The sequence below is a fragment of the Spermophilus citellus genome (genome assembly GCF_964194105.1).
Source record: "Spermophilus citellus genome assembly, chromosome: 8".
Taxonomy (NCBI): Eukaryota; Metazoa; Chordata; class Mammalia; order Rodentia; family Sciuridae; genus Spermophilus; species Spermophilus citellus.
In genome coordinates this window covers 124,960,829-124,979,608 of record NC_138189.1, presented here as the reverse complement: position 1 = coordinate 124,979,608, position 18,780 = coordinate 124,960,829, and the positions used below count along the sequence as shown (strand labels likewise).

The window sequence follows — 18,780 nt, the reverse complement described above, 5'->3', positions numbered from 1 at the left end:
TGTGTGTGTGTGTGTGTGTGTGTGTGTGTGTGTATTTCTCTTTGGGTTTCATTCATATATATGTATGTGTAATTCATTCATATATATGTATGTGTGTGTGTGTGTGTGTGTGTGTGTGTGTGTGTGTGTATCTTTTGTATTAGACTACACAGCTCCTATCTTCGTGTACTTGCTTTCATGGGTATATTTAGAAATGATACAGATTATCAGTTTTGAGATGAAATAGTTTTTCTTCAGAATACAACGTAACCATACAGTAATGAATATCAGCTTCATTTAGATAGAATATCAAATGTAGGAAAGGTTTTCTCTCAGCTATTCTAAGAAACTGTTTTTGTAGCTTTTTGAGGCTGCCACAATAATTGTGGTCCTAAAGATGAAGATGGTACATATATTAGCAATACAATAACACTCAAATAAAATAATTTAATTTATAATCATTAATCCTGTTTCTTCAAGTAGGCAGGCTGTGGAAATCACTTTAATTTTGAAAGTAAAACCAAGTAAGGAAAGCTGTAACTAAAGAAGTCCCAGGGGTATTTTTTATGTTAGATACTATCTAAAGAAAATCAATATTACAAAGTGGTGTTAAATCTTTTATGCTCCAGGAAAGCACTTTACTTGTCCATTTAATTAATAGTAAATTCAATAAAACAGCAAATCTCCAGAGAGTTTGTTACCACAGAAAAGCTGGTTACTTAATATGTGAACATTTTCACTCAGTTTTTTTTTTTTTTTGGTATTCTATTTGCCTTAAGTGATAAATTGAAGTAGATTCTATTACCAATATTAATGTCTTAATATTATCAGTAACTCTATTTAGATTAAAATGGCTCAACCCACATACATGGTGTAGTACCTATCTTTAGTGACCCATCAAATACCAGGTGTGGGTGATTGTATCCAGTCTCTGACATGCCTGAGCATCAGGGTTACTGCTAACAGAAATGGTACCATTTCTTATATTGGCATTGACTTTGTGTAAAAATGTGCTAATAATACATATGACACAAAATGAAAATAGGTGGGTATGAAAGTGGTATGGGCCTATTGACTTATGAAATAAAGAAAAATTGAAAAAAATTAAATGCTTGCTTGAGTCTTTTTTTTTCTTTCAAATAAACCATAGCTCTAAGCCTGACTATATTAGACAAATGCCCTTAATTCAGCCACAAACTCAATTTTGATTTAGAAGGAATTTGTGGCACATGAAGCTAAAAGGAAAAACATATTTTGGCGATTTTTTTTCTCCTCAGCACATTATCTTTCATGAGATTTTTCCCAGCATCAATATAAGTGAAAAGGATCTCAAGGGTCATGAAGCGCAGCCCTCAAGCTGTCCCTTCTCAGGCAGGGAAGAATCCCCATGAGAAGAACTTGTCATAGGAGGAACGCCTTGTACCATTCAACTGGACAAAATATAAATTTAAGATTCAAGGATTTGTAAGTAATATCAGCTGTGGAACACTTGTTGTCTGCCACATTGGATTATCTTTACACAGCCACTGCAGCCTCTAGAAGCATTTAGAATGAATTGATGCTTTTGTTAAGAACTAGCCTGACTTGATTTTAACAGATGTAATATTGAGGAAGAAAAGTGAAAGCACTGTATAGATGAGGCAATACAAAAAGACACCAGATTTACCTATTTGAGCATTAGAGTGTCAACCTTCATGACCATGTTGGCTGTGTGTGTATATTATGGGCAACACACACACACACTTACACATGAATTGTGAATTGTTATTTTGAAAGTCACATTGGACCAAGTTAAAAGTATACTTTGCATCACTTATTGTGATAATATTTATAGGAACCAGTTTTGTATATGACTAATATAAGACTCTATGAAATTTAACATGTTCTAAATTAATGTAAGTCTACAAGAATAGAAAATATTTACTAGCCAATTTATCAGTTTTCTAAGACCTCAATTCCAAAAGTTAATGATTTTACAAGCTCTTCATGAATTTTTACCTTTATTGAAGACTGTTAATGAATGTGGAGAAATATGCTCCTTTAATTTCTGAAATGTGCTTTAAACTTCTAAAATATTACTCCATAAAATAATATACTTATATTTTCATAACCTTACCACTCTAAGATTGGTATTAAAATAAAAACTAAGTCTGAGGATCATAGTATAAACTGAAAGGTATTCCCTATTGCTTATTACAAGATGCATATACAACTACCTAAAACTCCTAAAAATATGCCTATCTTTGCTTTAACCCTCAAACTCTATCTTTTATCTGGCTCAGGCATTTTCTTTTTTTTTTTTTTTAAGGATTAGTCAACATTTAATCCTCACCACAATCATCACAGCAGAGAGAAATTTTTGAAATGTGAAAACAGACAATGTGACAATGTCAGGCATTTTCTTTACATGCCACTTCTTTATCCATTCTTAAAGTGTGCTATTAGTGGCCATAGATATATTTTTTAATTGTACTATATTAGTTTCAATTTCCTGTGGCACTTACCCTGGAGATTTCTCAGTGAAAAATGTGCCATCTGAATGTTTGCTCTGCCGAGCTGCCAAATAAACTCAGCTTTGAGCCCTTTTCTCATATCTTGCTCTTCTGAAGTTCACTGTCATTGTGGAAGTGTTTTTTTTATCCATCCCTCTTTCCTCTTCCCTGCAGAATCTTGATGCTCTGCATGACCATCTTGCTACCATCTACCCAGGTATGCGGGCACCTTCCTTCAGGTGCACTGATGCAGAAAAGGGCAAGGGACTCATTCTTCACTACTACTCAGAGAGAGAAGGACTTCAGGATATTGTCATTGGAATCATCAAAACAGTAGCTCAGCAAATACATGGAACCGAAATAGACATGAAGGTAATGTGCCATGCTGGAGACTCTTCTTAACACATATGACACTTGTAAATATATTAAAAATGATATTCTGAATTTACCTATTGTGATTGCAGCTTATGGACTTTACTAGAAATATGTGTCACCTAGAACTGTGAAAACACCAGTAATCTTCTATATTTGGCCTTGGAATGCATTATACTGGATATTTTTTTATTGCTTGTGCCAGCAGAGTTTCTTTCTGAATATACATTGCTGAAGGCAAGAAGAAATTTCTTTGCATTCCCTGTGAGCACACACCAGCTGGGAAGCAGGAGATTGTGTAACTAACCGAGTTGTGGATTTCAGCCTGCAAGATATCCATAGTATAAAATTAGATATTATTTTACAGATCTTTTTTTCTGAGTGATTCTTTATTTTTTTTGCCTTGAAATGTAGTTGCTATGTTTTATTCTTCTTTTCAACTAAAATTTTGGCATTTAAAAAAAAAGTCTTTGGTCAAAGAAGCCAGATCTGGAACTTCAAAACTTGAACTACTATTGATAATATACTTCACTAGTTTTGAGTGCTAATTTCAAGGCACTAATAGAGTAACTGTAACAAAGGGAATCATTGTTTTTCTGTCAGTATAGTCTCTCCCAGTGAGCTTCTTTTTATGTGTTCAGCATATTCAAGTTCAAGTGGCATTTTGTAGTGAGCCTACATTTGAACCACGTGGAAACAGAGATATCCTATTTGACTGTCTTTAATGACCATCTAATGGGCAGTACTTTCTTAGCTATCATAGTTATGTTCTAACACCATGGAAAGTCCCAAACTTTCAAAGTACAGTATTATACAAAATAAAACTGCAACATTTAAATTGATTATGTTAGAAAAGTGTCTCATGTATTTTATCTAGCCATGTCATGTTAAAATATATGATTTTCTTTTGGCAGTTGTCAGTTCTTACCTGTTGGTGATTTGCGGGTGCATCTTCAGTTTTATCCATTTAGAATGTGTACTATGTGTAATGTGACATTATCAAATCCAGTGACACTTAAAACTTAAAACCTTGCATTGAGGTTTGAAATACATCCATGAATGGAAATCTTACTGGAATTCAATTAAAATAGTATATGCATCTCATTTCCAATCTTCTTTTTTTTCAGATATGCAAATATGGCATTTCACTGCATTTATTTAGGTCTTTACTTTCTCTCAGTAAGATTATACAGTTTTCTTTTTCTGTACAGATCCTTCACATCTTTTATTAGATTTATTCTTAGATACTTCATATATTTACTTTACTTTTTATTGGTGCATTATAATTATATATAATACTGGGATTCATTAACCATATCCATATATGCACATAACATAATTTGATTGATTTCAAATTCCCCAGTACCTTTCCTTTCCCTTTCCTCTTTTCTCTCCTGATCTACTTGCTCTACTGATCTCTCTTTTATTATTATTAATATTATTATTATTATCATTGTAATTTATGCATTATAATTATATATATATATATATATATACATATATATATATATATGCATGATTTACTGTGGTATACTCATGAAAATAGCATACTTTGGCAGATTTCATTCCCTCTTTCCTTCTTCTCCCTCCTTCCTGATGATCTTCTTCTACTTTGCTAGTCTGCTGTCTATTTTCTCTATTTTCATGAGATCCCCTTTTTTAAATCTTGATATTAAATGAATACATCTAGCCCAAGTGAGCCTGTACCTGGGGCTTAATGCAGATGTCTTTATTGTTGCTTCCTTTTTAGGACCCTACCTAGATTGTTGTGATTTTTTTTACTTGCTAATTGACAAATAAAAAAGGACATTGCATATACTTTAAAATATACATCTCTCTGTATTAATTTTTCATTGTCTTTAAATATTATTTTTATCATATTAAGTTGTGTTTCCTTGTGGGTTTTCCTTATGGGTTTGTCTGAGGAGTGTGTTTTCCCCTAATTCTACCCCCAAGAGGCCATATGAGTCACAGGGTGGGGGAAGAAGATACCATAATTATTCAAACATCAAATTTCATACATCAATGCTCAGAAATAGTTTCTGTTTTAAACATGTGTATATTTGCATATATTTTAATATTTTACAACTAACCTTCTAAATGTAATTCTCATAACAAGTTTCTTATATTTAGAGGTGCTATCTCAACTGAAATGCAGACAGTTAACATCATTTCCCCTCTTTGGCATCTAGGTTATTCAGCAGAGAAATGAAGAATGTGATCATACTCAATTCTTAATTGAGGAAAAAGAGTCAAAAGAAGAAGATTTTTATGAAGATCTTGACAGATTTGAAGAAAATGGTACCCAGGAATCACGCATCAGCCCGTATACCTTCTGCAAAGCTTTTCCTTTTCACATAATATTTGACCGGGACCTAGTGGTCACTCAATGTGGCAATGCCATATACAGAGTGCTCCCCCAGGTAAAATGATGGCTTACTGCCTTGGGGCCTGGTAGCTTTGATACATGTGGCCCTTCATTCATTTAACCCTTTGACTATATCAAGTAATGAAGCATATCACACATCCCATAAATTTTTATCAACAATATAGTTGAAATACTGCAACTTTCCTTAGGACATTTGTTTATTTGTTTCTGCTTTGATCACTTATGGGGCAACAGGAAATATCTGTGAGAATAATATACTAGTTTTAATAACAAAATGGGGAACTTGCTGTTAACAGCTTTCATTTATTTTTTCATTTATTGAGTAAATATTTATTGCATATTTACCTTCTACACAGCTTTGAAAATCAACCATTAACAAATTCAGATAAAAGAAGGAAATTTAAAAAAAAGAACAAAGATTGTCATGGCATTTAGAAGAAAAAGCATCAAAGGACATGGGCATTTAACCAGGCATTTAACATATCATACTGCATTTTGAAGACAATTTTCCTTATTTTTCCCTCTGAAAATGCTTATTTTATTTGCATCAGCTTATATTTGGATATTAGTTGCCTGAATCCACACTAGGGTTTATGTTAATGCAACTATTTGTTGTCCACTTGACCACTGAGTTGCATACAGGGGGATTTGAGTCCATAGTTGAGGTATGTTTCTTATAGAATAGTTCTAATTTTTTATTTTTAAAAATAATTGAGCTGGTTTAATGCAGTTATTAATGCAAAATCATAAAATTGATTTCAATTACTGAAGTAACCTTTGCTCTTTATCTACATTCTAGCTCCAGCCTGGGAACTGCAGCCTTCTGTCTGTCTTCTCTCTGGTTCGTCCTCATATTGATATTAGTTTCCATGGGATCCTTTCACATATCAATACCGTTTTTGTATTGAGAAGCAAGGTAATAAGATATTATTGCATCAAAGACATTGTTGAGTATAAGTCTGTTGTGTTACTAATTAGACATTATCAGAAGAGAAAATTATCTACTGTGACATTCTGTGAGATGGAGAAGTTATAGCAAGATAAAAGCCAAACCTCAAAAACATGGTTATCTAAAAGGTGATGTTAGTGATTTAAAGTGTGGCTGAGAAACATGTGCTCTATTATCTGATCAAAATTTATGGAACTGAGTTTTAGAAGTTTCACTGGGATAATCCAGTGTCATATCATAGTAAAACCATCATCTTCTACTCCCTATGCAGTGTTGACAACTTATTTTAGAAATGAGAAGAACTGTTTTTGATTTTTTTTTTTAAGTTCACCCTAAGCCATTTATTCTTGTTTATTTTTCTTGGTGCCATTTTGTGGGAAAATAAAAGTGATAAAATATCATGTGGTTGCTAATTAAGATAGTGTCCAGATCTCACATTTTGTGTTTTGGGGATAATTATAGCAAAGGTAGTTTACCTAGGATACATTTCATCCTTCTTAAATCTCTCCCTAAGGCCATACCTATACATATTTTATATATTTGGAACTGACTGCTTTCAGCTACTCTGTGAATTCAGGATTGGCTTGGTTTATTCTTTAGTAGAACCTGGTAATACATGTTGTAGCCATACTGGAAAAATAAGGGAAAACAAGATTCATGAAAACTTTAAATATATGAGCAGTAGATACCACTTTTGTGAGTTCAGAAGAGACCATCCATTCACTTTTCTGTAGTGTCTATCATAATGTCACCACTTATGCTTATCACCTGTTGAAATGCCTTCTCCTGCTCTGAGGCACTCACTCTTCTTTATGCATGGGGGGAAATGAGGAATGTGTGTTCTTGTTGCTGAACTGCATGGTAGGGAAAAAGGCACTAGTTAATGGTTATGTCTTGCCTTTTTAAGGAAGGATTACTGGATGTAGAGAAATTAGAATGTGAGGATGAACTGACTGGGACTGAGATCAGCTGCTTACGTCTCAAGGGTCAAATGATCTACTTACCTGAAGCAGATAGCATACTTTTTCTGTGTTCACCAAGGTAATACTTTTTTGATTGATCGATATGGATATAAGTACCATCTTTAGCTAACAGGAGTTCAATAACATTATAGTCCATCATGTTTACCTATGTTAAAGTGTAATGGGATTTTCCAACCTTTGTTATAACTTCTCTCTAACAAAAATGATCTCATTACACATTTGTTGCACTCAGAAGAGGTCACACAATCTATGTGTCATGTCTAAATCCGTTTGCAAAGTTCTATATGCCACTGTATCATGGGATATCTAATCTGTAGTTAGCTAATTATATATTTTTGTATATTCAAGAGATTTGATAAAAATAAAAGCATCCAATATGATGGCATAAAGGCATGGGTACATTTGGCACCCAGAAATGAACCTTTCTATACTATGTGGGCAAAAATTGTAGAATGATGCTATTGATTCTTGGATTTCAGTTATTTCATATTAAAATTATTTAACCATTTTATAGGATATACTACTCAACATATATTGTTAAATTGAAAATTATGTAGAATATGTTGTTTGTAATAAACATAAAAAGGGAACAAATATATGCATTGGTATTTTTACAGTTTGAGAAATATTTTACTAAAAGATGCATGGGAATTCAGAATATAAAAAATATAACTAAATTTGCTTTAGAACAACAGGAAAAGATAACTGTGGGGGGGTTGCTATTAGGTTATATTTTGTATATTTCTAACTTTGTAAAACTAAAATACATGTGTATTCTCTACTAACACATTTGAGAAAGCACTTTTTGGTGGATTATTGGTTAAATTTTTAATTTAACTTCACCATGATCTCTTTCTGTTAAAAGATACTACATTATAATTTCTGAAAAATCTAACAAGCTTAGTAACAACCTCTCTTAATATTATAACTGTAGTATTAACACATAAGAACAATATATTATTAAATAATTAAGTGTATTAAATATTAATTACATATTATTCAATCAAATGTTAATATATATGACAATATAAGAATAATGAAGATATTTTCTGGAAATTACATGTTATGGAAATAAAAGAGACAAAATTATGGGATGTAAATAAACTAAATTGATCTAATAGTATCTCACCTGCTATCAATACGTATTAGTTTGTTGTTGTTGGTTTTTTTTAATATTTTTATTAGTTGTTGATGGACCTTTATTTTTTTTCTTTTTTTTATTGGTTGTTCAAAACATTACAAAGCTCATACATTAGATTCAAGTGGGTTATGAACTCCCATTTTTACCCCAAATACAGATTGCAGAATCACATCAGTTACACATCCACATTTTTCCTCCTTTGCCTCTTTCTATGTTGAGCTTCAGTAGAACAACAGCTCACGAATAGATACAATTTCTATTCATGGAATTTTGGAGTGTACTGTGGTTTTTTTGTTTATTTTTGTTTTGTGCTGGAAATTGGACCTGGTTTTTTTTGTTGTTGTTTATTTTTGTTTTGTGCTGAACCACATCTCCAGACCTTTTTTATACTTTGTTTAGAGACAAAGTATAAAAAGGACCTTAGGACCTTCACTAAGTTGCTGAGGCTGGCTTTGATCTCACAATCCTGCTGACATAGCCTCCCAAGGGGCTGGGATTTACAGGCTTGTACCCAATTTACAGCCAGCTTGAAGTATATTTGTTCACTGCCATATCTAGAAATTTGTCCTATAGTGAGACATTCTTTGACATGCTCATGTGTACAGAAAGATTGTTCTCACATTATATAAACCAAGAGATCAAGTAAAAGCAGTCTTATTTGTACTATAAATAATTTCTGAATGATTGGTTTAAATTGAGGAACAATGTTTTGCTAGCTCATTAAAGTAATTTTTTTAAGAGAGAGAGAGAGAGAGAGAGAGAGAGAGAGAGAGAGAGAATTTTTTAATATTTATTTTTTAGTTCTCGGCAGACACAACATCTTTGTTTGTATGTGGTACTGAGGATTGAACCCAGGCCGCACGCATGCCAGGCGAGTGCGCTACCACTTGAGCCACATCCCCAGCCCTAAAGTAACTTTTTTAAAACAATGAGATACTTATAATTTGATTAAATTTTCTAACATTTTGAACATTTTTTCTAACATTCTGAACATTTTTTACCAATCATTTCCATTTTAAACTTATAATAATCCACTTTTTTCTCTGCTTGTAGGCAGGTCTTACATACCGTTTGGCCAATGCCTTTTTCTAAATAGGTTTATTTCTACAAGTGGGCTTCAGCTTACCTATTCCATTTAACAAAATATCTAAAGAGACTCTACTTCATTAATAAGATCTTTATTTTATTTTGTATATTGTGATGCTAATTTTTGCTTAGATTTATGGACATTTATGCTGATAATTTATTGCAAGGGAAACTTCTGTTAATTTTAAGTTGTTTAGTAAAGTCATAACCTGATTTTGTCATTTTAGAGAAATTATTATTCATAGTAACCAGAATTCCTTTGCATTTACAGAATTAAAACCAATAATGTAACCTTAAGATGTGTGAGTTGAATTTTTAAGAGCCATGAACTTTTCACTTACCAGATATTGGCTGACTCAATAAACATTATTAAGTCATTCCAAAAATAACAAGTTACAAAGAGTGCAGTAGGATTCAGCAAGGTCAAATAATGCTTCAAAAAATGAGAAAAATTAGTCGAAGAGAATAAGCACAGAAGAAGAACTGAAAACCAAAAGTAAGAATAGCACAAAAGGTCTCTTAAGTACATAAAATATATGTTGAAGATGGGTAATAAATATTGTAAACTTTAAAAAGTTGTGTTCAAATGATAAATACAGCCAGTTATAAGATTCATAGAACCCATAGGTAAAAATGAACTAGTTTCTCAAAAGAAGCATCATTTCTGCTAAGATAGATTTTTTCCTCCTTTGTTTATAATAAGGAAAAATTCTAGAAAATTATAAATAGCAACTTTTTATTAAGTACATATTAAGCATATTCCATAGACCCATTTTCTGCACACTCTTTGATTCCAAAAAATACAACTTGATGAAAATGCATCTCAAGCTCACTGTCTTTTGATAGATCTTTAAATATCTAAGTTACTAAAGTCATATTATTAATTCAATTCTCCATCATTTTTTTCTTCAGCCTGCCTTTGAATGGTAGGAGTTATCAGGACGATGCTCCGTGACAGTAATCAGGGCTGATCTTGTCACGGGAACGAGTTGGGAGTGAGTTTGTCTTATTTCTCTGTATGACAGTGTGATGAACCTGGATGATTTGACAAGGAGAGGTCTGTATCTGAGTGACATCCCTCTGCACGATGCCACCCGCGACCTTGTTCTCTTGGGAGAACAATTCAGGGAGGAATACAAACTAACCCAAGAACTGGAAATTCTCACGGACAGACTGCAGCTCACATTAAGAGCCCTGGAAGATGAAAAGAAAAAGACAGACACGTAAGAATATGGTTAAATAAGGACAAAGTTTTACTCATATTATGATGATACTATAGTTAAGATTGCTAACAAGGCTTAAAAATCATGGGACTGATGTATATCTAGAACAGTAGGTAAAATCTTCTACTTTGCTCTTATTTATTTACTTAATATTTATTTATTTATTTAAATGCTGGGGCTGGAACCCAGTGTCTCATGGCTACCAGACAATTGCTCTATCACTGAGCTACATCCCCAGCCATAGTTTGCTGTAAAAAGAAAATATGAATAAGAAAATATATCAGTCTCAAAGATAAGAGGAATATGTCTTCTATTTTTAGAAATCAAGGTAAAGGATAGAGGTCAGAATATCTCTCAGAAAAGTGTAAAAATTATCGAAATCAAATTCTGAATTCATGCAAAAGTTGTATCCTGACCACGTTCATTGGTCCAAGGGTTGGGTGGGTGCTGAACAATGAACTTTGAATTAATTGTTTTATTTCAAAGATGTCTTTTCTTGTATTCTAAATTAGTGTAGGGACTGGGAATTATGAATCTGAAAGATTGTAATGTTAGTTCCAAACAATAGCAGTAACATAGATAACTAATAATCCAAAAAATGCATATTTAAACTGAGGTAATGTCCATATATCCTATATAATATATTGAAAAAGCTCTTAACTCACTTCCCCCTAAATTGTCAATTTGAATAGAGCGTTCAATTCCCACACTAGACCTGGAGTCCAAACCAGAGAGTTTGGGGAACTGGAACAAGGGCTTGTCTTTGAATTGTGTAGCTGATAAGTACTAATCACAGGGTGATTTCTTTGTTTTGTTTCCCAAGGTGGGTTTGACTTTCTGAAATTATTTTTTTTTATTTTTAGAGTTCTTTTGCTTCAAGAATCCTTCCATTAGATTAGATTAGATTAGATTAGATTACAAAATGTTGGGTTTCCAAGGTGATTTTGTTATAAAACAGTCACTATTAATTTCCTTTAAAGCTAAATAATTCTACTCTGTTTGCATTTACTATTCAAAGATAGCTTTAATATTTTATAAGGTGTTATCTGTTTAGATGTTAAAATAGAAGACTGGAGACATTCCACTATGGCTAGAAGAAACATTGAGAGCTCAGCTCTGTTTTGCATATTTAAACTTCACCTTTGGCTTTGGGCAGGGAAAAGATGAGGATACCTCATTTGATCCTGTTTCTTTTTATTAAGAGCCCACAAGTCTCTGCTCATCTCCTTAATCTATCACCTCTCCTCCTCCACCTGTGTGCTCATCACAATTGTCCCTAAAGGGACAATCCCCAATGCCATAGTGGTATTTTCAGTGTTGCTTACAGAAAGAAGATGTTTTCTTGTCTAAACCAATTTCCACCTGTTTTGTCAATGTCCTCTTTGAAGAAGTGAGGTGTGAATGAGACTGCAGAATAGTGCTGTTTCATTTATTACTTTACAAAGATTGAGATTAATTGCTTGTTCATGAGAAGTAAACATGTTTCTATTATTGTGTTTTACATACAATGTTTTAGGCACTGATAGTGACCACTTTCAAACTGTGAATGTCATAATAGCAGGAACAGGATATATATATATGAAAACTGAGTTTCCATTGCCAATCCTTTGTTTTGCCTACTTATTTGTTTGTCTTATTTTGATTTGGTTTGAATAGGCTTGGATTTAGGAATATATGTGATTAGAATAACAAATGATATAATATGTTCTATATTTCCTGTCTCTGCATATATATGTATGTATACACACGTACATTTATATGTATATATACATATATGCACATACATATACATATATTACATATATGCATGTATATACTTACACATATGTATATGTGTGTTATATATGTATATACATATAGAGAAAGTATGTGATACTAATTTTGAAGTTTCTTATCAAAACCCTGTGCAAATGGCATTGGTGCTCTCTGAAAGACCAGCAAAAACATTTCTCACAGTGGCTTTCTCCTAACCCTGACAAACAGATTGCTGTATTCTGTCCTTCCTCCATCCGTTGCCAATGAACTGAGGCATAAGCGTCCAGTGCCTGCCAAAAGATATGACAACGTGACCATCCTCTTCAGTGGCATCGTGGGCTTCAATGCTTTCTGTAGCAAGCATGCATCTGGAGAAGGGGCCATGAAGATTGTCAACCTTCTCAACGACCTCTACACCAGATTTGACACACTGACAGATTCACGGAAAAATCCCTTTGTTTATAAGGCAAGTCCTCATCAGAACCCACTGTAGTGCTGTTCAGAATCTGAGCTCTGAACTTCCCCTTCAGAAGCACTACTATCCCTATTCTTAGACCATAGCTGCAGTCTTGGGTCAGTAAGCCTCTATGTAGTCACTATTTACCGTTTTCTTAAATAATTATTTCTTGTTATAAAATTTTCTTTTCCATGTAACCAAGATCAATGTTTTATGGAGCAGACGATTCCCTGGTTAAAAGAAAATCTTCAGCAGCTCATTTGCACTTGAGTAACAAAACCATGCAGGTCATTTATCACATTTAGTAGAAATAATAGCATTCATTTTAATACTCTGTAAAAGACATTTTTACTGAATTATATAAATGCCTTGCGTTGTAAAGAAGTCAGGGAGCTTTAGACAGGACCTTGGGACTCAGATTTGCTTTTAGATAATATCAATTTGAAGATAAACATTTATTCGGTGTTTCTGCCCTTATTTCAACTAAAAACAAATAAAATGTTGGAAAAATGAAAGTCAGTGGAATAGTGCTTCATAAAGGCAAGAATGTTAACTAAACCATCTCTAGGCATGCAGGGTAATATAAGTTCACAAGGACTATTTATTTTATAGTCATTTTCTGAGGCACAATATAGCACTTGTTGAGCATATCATAAGAATAAATGGTTAAGGACCATGATAAATCACTGAACTTCAGGTGGAGCACTTATGCCATCAAAATGTCTCATATTTCAGGGAGAAATAAAATAATACATTATTCTACTGAATTAGAAGGGGATCTCAGGTGGGAAACTAATTGCTTACTAGAGGAAACTAATTGTTTCTATGCTCATTCATAACTCCAAGTACCAAGTGCATAAATTCCAAATAATTCCAAGATTTCTTCTTGTTGGAATTTTAATAGAATTAAGAGGAAGGAGAGCTTAAAGTTATTGAGAACTCTGGGAAGATTTTTGTCTTTTATTATAGTAACAAATGAAAGTATCATTTTTATGCTAACCAGTGGACATCTGACTATGTGTGCTATGTCAGGTGGAGACCGTTGGTGATAAGTACATGACAGTCAGTGGCTTACCAGAGCCCTGCCTCCACCATGCACGATCCATTTGCCACCTGGCCTTGGACATGATGGAAATTGCTGGCCAGGTTCAAGTAGATGGTGAATCTGTTCAGGTTAGTGAAAAAAAAAAAAAAAGACGTGTGTGTGTGTGTGTGTGTGTGTGTGTGTGTGTAATATTGGTAGTAGACCTTTGAGAGAAATGAATTTATATTCTTGTGCAGGAGATCATTACTATGTGCAAAGAAGGGCATCTTGACAATAAATTCCAGAGTATTTTTATTAAACCCATTGTATTACATTCTCTTATATTGGAAATTATCTCATTTGTCCCATGTACTGAAAAGTCATGAGAATGAGATTAAACTTCTCATATCTTTTGTTTTATTGCTTAAAATCTCTTTACTTTGCATCTTTCAATCTTCAGACTTCAAATGATTCTTTTGGAACAGAATGTTTTTCTTGGGACACAAGATTTGGTGACAGTTTTTGAAGTTACTTGTGATGTGCTTGAAGTTCTTATAGAGAATTATTATGATTTTATATGATGATTCTGCATTCCATAACACAAAATAAGCAAAAATGCACATATTACTGATCAAAGTTATTAAAGCAAAGCTTTGGTTTCTGCAGATAACAATAGGGATACACACGGGAGAAGTAGTGACAGGTGTCATAGGACAGAGGATGCCCCGATATTGTCTCTTTGGAAACACTGTCAACCTCACAAGCAGAACAGAAACTACAGGCGAAAAGGGGAAAATAAATGTTTCTGAATACACTTACAGGTAAGGGGAAAAGCCTTGGTATTCACTGAGTTTCTCTTGAGTTTCTTGCATGTGTGTTAACTCAGTGATTTTTTTTTTCTTTATCTTCAAGTGGTTATCACCTCCACTTCTTTCCCCTGCTTTGGGATTATTTTTCATTTAAGAAGATTATGTCATTGTTCCCATTTGAAATGATTCTACATCACCTTAGGAACTCCTGACATGATCATTATTACTAAAAAACTGGAGTGTCTTGAAATACAACTTTAGAAACTTTTGCTGTCTTAATTTGTAACTTGGGTACATGACCCCTTCTCCCAAGAATCTTTATCTATTTCTCTTTTTACTCTTTCTCCCCTCTCTTTTAGATGTCTTATGTCTCCAGAAAACTCAGATCCACAATTCCATTTGGAGCACAGAGGCCCAGTGTCCATGAAGGGCAAAAAAGAACCAATGCAAGTTTGGTTCCTCTCCAGAAAAAATACAGGAACAGAGGTATGACGAACCTTATTTTAAAAACAGAGTATAAAATGGGGAGTTCAGTCATAATCCCTAGAAGTGTGTTTCATTGGAAATGAATTTTTGTTTATAGAAATTAACTCTTAAGTAAGACAGGGTTACAAAACTGAAACATTATATGAGCCAGTTAGATCAATTGGTACCTTGTAGGTGATATTTTATGGTTGTTCTCCAATGAAATTAAAATCAAAGCACCAGCTGGAGAAGGACTGCCTTTTTTGCTTTTCCTAATTTAGTTCAGATGTGACTGAGTGGGCTGGAAAGGGACACCCTCCCTACTAGGTCCCCTCAGAGCTGGGCTAGTTCTAAGATCACCACCAGGACTAAGTAAGGGCTACAGTTCCTGGGAGGTTTCTTAACCATGAAGCTTAAGGTCCAAAGTATCTCCCTGTGGGGCATTTGGAGATTTTTTTGAAGTTCAAGTCCATTTTGAATTTCTTCCAGTGGAATGAATGACTTATGTTTTGCCAGACTCTAAATAATTCTGTAGGGAAGTTTTAGGAGTTTGCAAGTACTGTGGTTGTACTCTATCCAGAACCCTTGGACTTGAGCGCACCCAAGGTGGAATCATGCCCCTTGCAGTGGCCTAGTTCATCCCAGGGGTACATCTAGCCTCTTCCACCTCACGAGGTAGAGCATCAGAAGCCAGTGTGACATTCTGTTCCCCTGTTACGTTATTGGTTCTTCAGAGCGGGTGAGACTACTTAATCATATTTATTTCTGTGTATGTAAACTGCCTTTTAGAGTATAGCAAGTCTCAAACAGAATGGAATGCCAAGTGTTTAAATATTTATTTTTTTTAGCTGTTTTTGCTTTTAAATAATTTGCCTATGAGGTTGGCATGATAATGAACATTTTTATTTTTTTCTGAAAAATAAACTATATCTCAAGTGTTAGTCTTCTTAGCTGGGTGACCCTAAGAATAATTCTTCTCTGAATTGTATTGTAAATGGTTTATAGACACTGTAGATATGAATGCAAAACATACTGCCAGAAACACAAAAATGTATTTAGAGGGATGTTGCAAGATTTATTATCACTACAAATTAATTCTGCATTTCTTTCACTTTTTAAAGGAAACTAATCAGGATGATAACTGAATCTCAGATTGGGAGATGAAAAGAACTGCAGATCAAGTTCCCATTGTCTCCTAATATGTGCCAAGCCAAGGAGCCATGCTTCCCTATGGATGGACACAGATGTCACTGTCTTATCTGATTATCCCAAGCACTTCTCCTAGATATATCTTGCTCTGTTATTCAACTTTAGCTCTGCTTCTGATTATTTTTAAGGTTTTAGTATACTATCTAAAGTTTGGCTTTTGATGTGGATGATGTGAGCTTCATGTGTCTCAAAATCTACTGTGAGCATTACCTACTGGTGATCTGCAAGTAGTAGGCACCTAATAAATAGTTGTTGAATTTAATTAAATGAAACAGAGCAGTATTTGGAGATATATATAATTATTTACCAAATCTGTTCAATACTCCACATCTATATGCATATTTTAATGACTATAACATAGAACAAAGTTTATATCATGTCAATGTATGTCATTATAGAAATCATTTTCTAAAGGACTGAATTCTAGGTTTTAGGAAAAAATGCCATTTATTTTTCAGACTTCCAAAGTAAGAATGAATATACCACGCTAAGAGTGACTATTTTGAAGTACGGTAATTTCCTTTTGGAAATACAAAATATACATTTCTGCTATTAAAGTGTTTGGTTGGCCATTCAGATCACATGGCAATCATAATTCTTCTAAAGTGCTCCCATTTCTCCTGTGTCCCTTATATAAAATCACATTATCCACTTGCAGCTGTTATAAAAAGCTGTTTTTTCACATTGAGATGTCACATTGACTTGGGCTACAGGTCAGGGACTCTAGCTGTGTCCAGGAATAAAGCTGGAAATACACTGATGGGTACTGCTATAGAGCTGTTCTTAAACTTTCACTTCCAGAAATGAGCTTGCTTTTTTTGTTGTTTTTTACTCAGAAGGATGTGATTTTATCCAGGGCACTATGTTCAGAATTGTTAGTCTGATTTCAACCTAGAATGCATTCCTGTTGGTATAACTGGCCTGTTACTCTTAAAATGTGTCTGATAATTTATTAATAACTATCTTTATAAAATACAGTGCAACTACTTTTGTGTAAAAATATCTTTAACTTTAGTCTTTCATATCAGCACACTCAATATATGTATAAATGTTCAATGTTATTGTGTAAAAGATCTGCAATAAATTATTTTTTCCACTTCTCTCTAGACTGTTTTTATTTCAGTTGGATGATATCAATGTCACCATGTGCATTATTTGTGTTATTTTTGGAGTTATTTTATAACCTTATTTATTTTAAAGTTTAATTTGTATTTACTATTGTCATAACTTTAAATTTTTTTGCTGCTAGGTAGGTGCATACAGTGTATGTTTTTAGTTATGAAAATTTCTAATTAATTAATTAATTCTAATTAAGTATATATGACAGCAGAATGCATTTTGGTTCATTGTACACAGAAATTTTTAATGGCTCATCTTGGGAAGAAATAGCCTTAAATGCTATTTTTCTTTAGTATCAACAAAGTGACAGGAAAAAAAGAAAAAGGCTAGTCACAGAAGCCAAACAGACATAAATATGAAATGGCGTCAGCGTACTTAAAGAGCTCACAAACTTTTAAGGGTAACAGATGTGTACAAATAATTAAGATATTTAATATTCATAATCATGAGGTGTCTTCAACGTAAAGAATGAATACTTAGGGAATGAATAACTTGAGAGAAGATGGGTGAGTTGAAAATGCACATTATGTCTGTTTGGAAGAGAGATTAAGGAGGATTAAAACAACTCCAGTGATACTTCTGTCTTCCCAGAATCCAATGTGTATTTATTGAGCATTTACTTGAGGCAGGCATTGTGGCAGTTAGGTCATGCCATAGTATGCATCTGGAGTGTCTTCTAAAAGCTCATGTATTACACTCTCAGCTTGGTGCCATCTGGAGGCCTGGGACCATTAGGAGGTGGAGCCTGGTGGGAGGGAAGTTTTGTTTTTGTTTTTTTTTTTAAGAGGATATTAGGGCCCCAGCCCCTTCCTTGTACTCTGTTTTGTGTTCTGAATGACATGAGGTAAACAGATCTTCTGTGCTATGTGCTCCTGCCATGATGTATGTGCTCTTATAGGCCCAAAGTAAAAGGGACAAGAGATCACAAACTGAAACCCCTGAAACCATAATCTAAAATATTTTTTTCCTTTATTAATTATCTCAAGTATGATTAACAGAGTGTATTGATGAGCAAATCATTGCTACCTTTGAGAAAGCAACATTGCAATTTTGGTCTCTTGGAAGAATCTTAACATCTGCTTATTATGCCTACAGTCTCCTAGTTCAGGCACTCATCATCTGCCAAACAATTGCCAGATCTTCCTTGTAAACTCCCTTTTTCCTGTTTTCACCTTCTCCACTCCACACTCCCAAATCGCTGAGAAAGTAATCTTTCACAAATCCAAATTGTCCTGTTACCTAAAGTCACATAATTGTTATTCATTGCTGTTCCACTTAGCAATGATACAAAAATCATCACCTTTAACAGCCTGTTCTGATCATTGCTA

General features: G+C 33.7%; 1 protein-coding gene across 1 annotated transcript in view; it reads left to right on the top strand.

Moving 5' to 3' along the window:
* Positions 1-17,433, top strand: part of GUCY1B1 (guanylate cyclase 1 soluble subunit beta 1) — a 42,264-nt gene extending 24,831 nt beyond the window's left edge. The window contains exons 5-14 of the mRNA XM_081304139.1: positions 2,646-2,843; positions 5,036-5,266; positions 6,032-6,148; positions 7,089-7,222; positions 10,417-10,614; positions 12,598-12,835; positions 13,859-13,999; positions 14,517-14,671; positions 15,019-15,145; positions 16,246-17,433. Of these exons, the coding sequence (XP_081160265.1) occupies positions 2,646-2,843; positions 5,036-5,266; positions 6,032-6,148; positions 7,089-7,222; positions 10,417-10,614; positions 12,598-12,835; positions 13,859-13,999; positions 14,517-14,671; positions 15,019-15,145; positions 16,246-16,269 (1,563 nt within the window). The 3' untranslated portion in view covers positions 16,270-17,433. The remainder of the gene's footprint in view (positions 1-2,645; positions 2,844-5,035; positions 5,267-6,031; positions 6,149-7,088; positions 7,223-10,416; positions 10,615-12,597; positions 12,836-13,858; positions 14,000-14,516; positions 14,672-15,018; positions 15,146-16,245) is intronic.
* Positions 17,434-18,780: the final 1,347 nt, after the last annotated feature.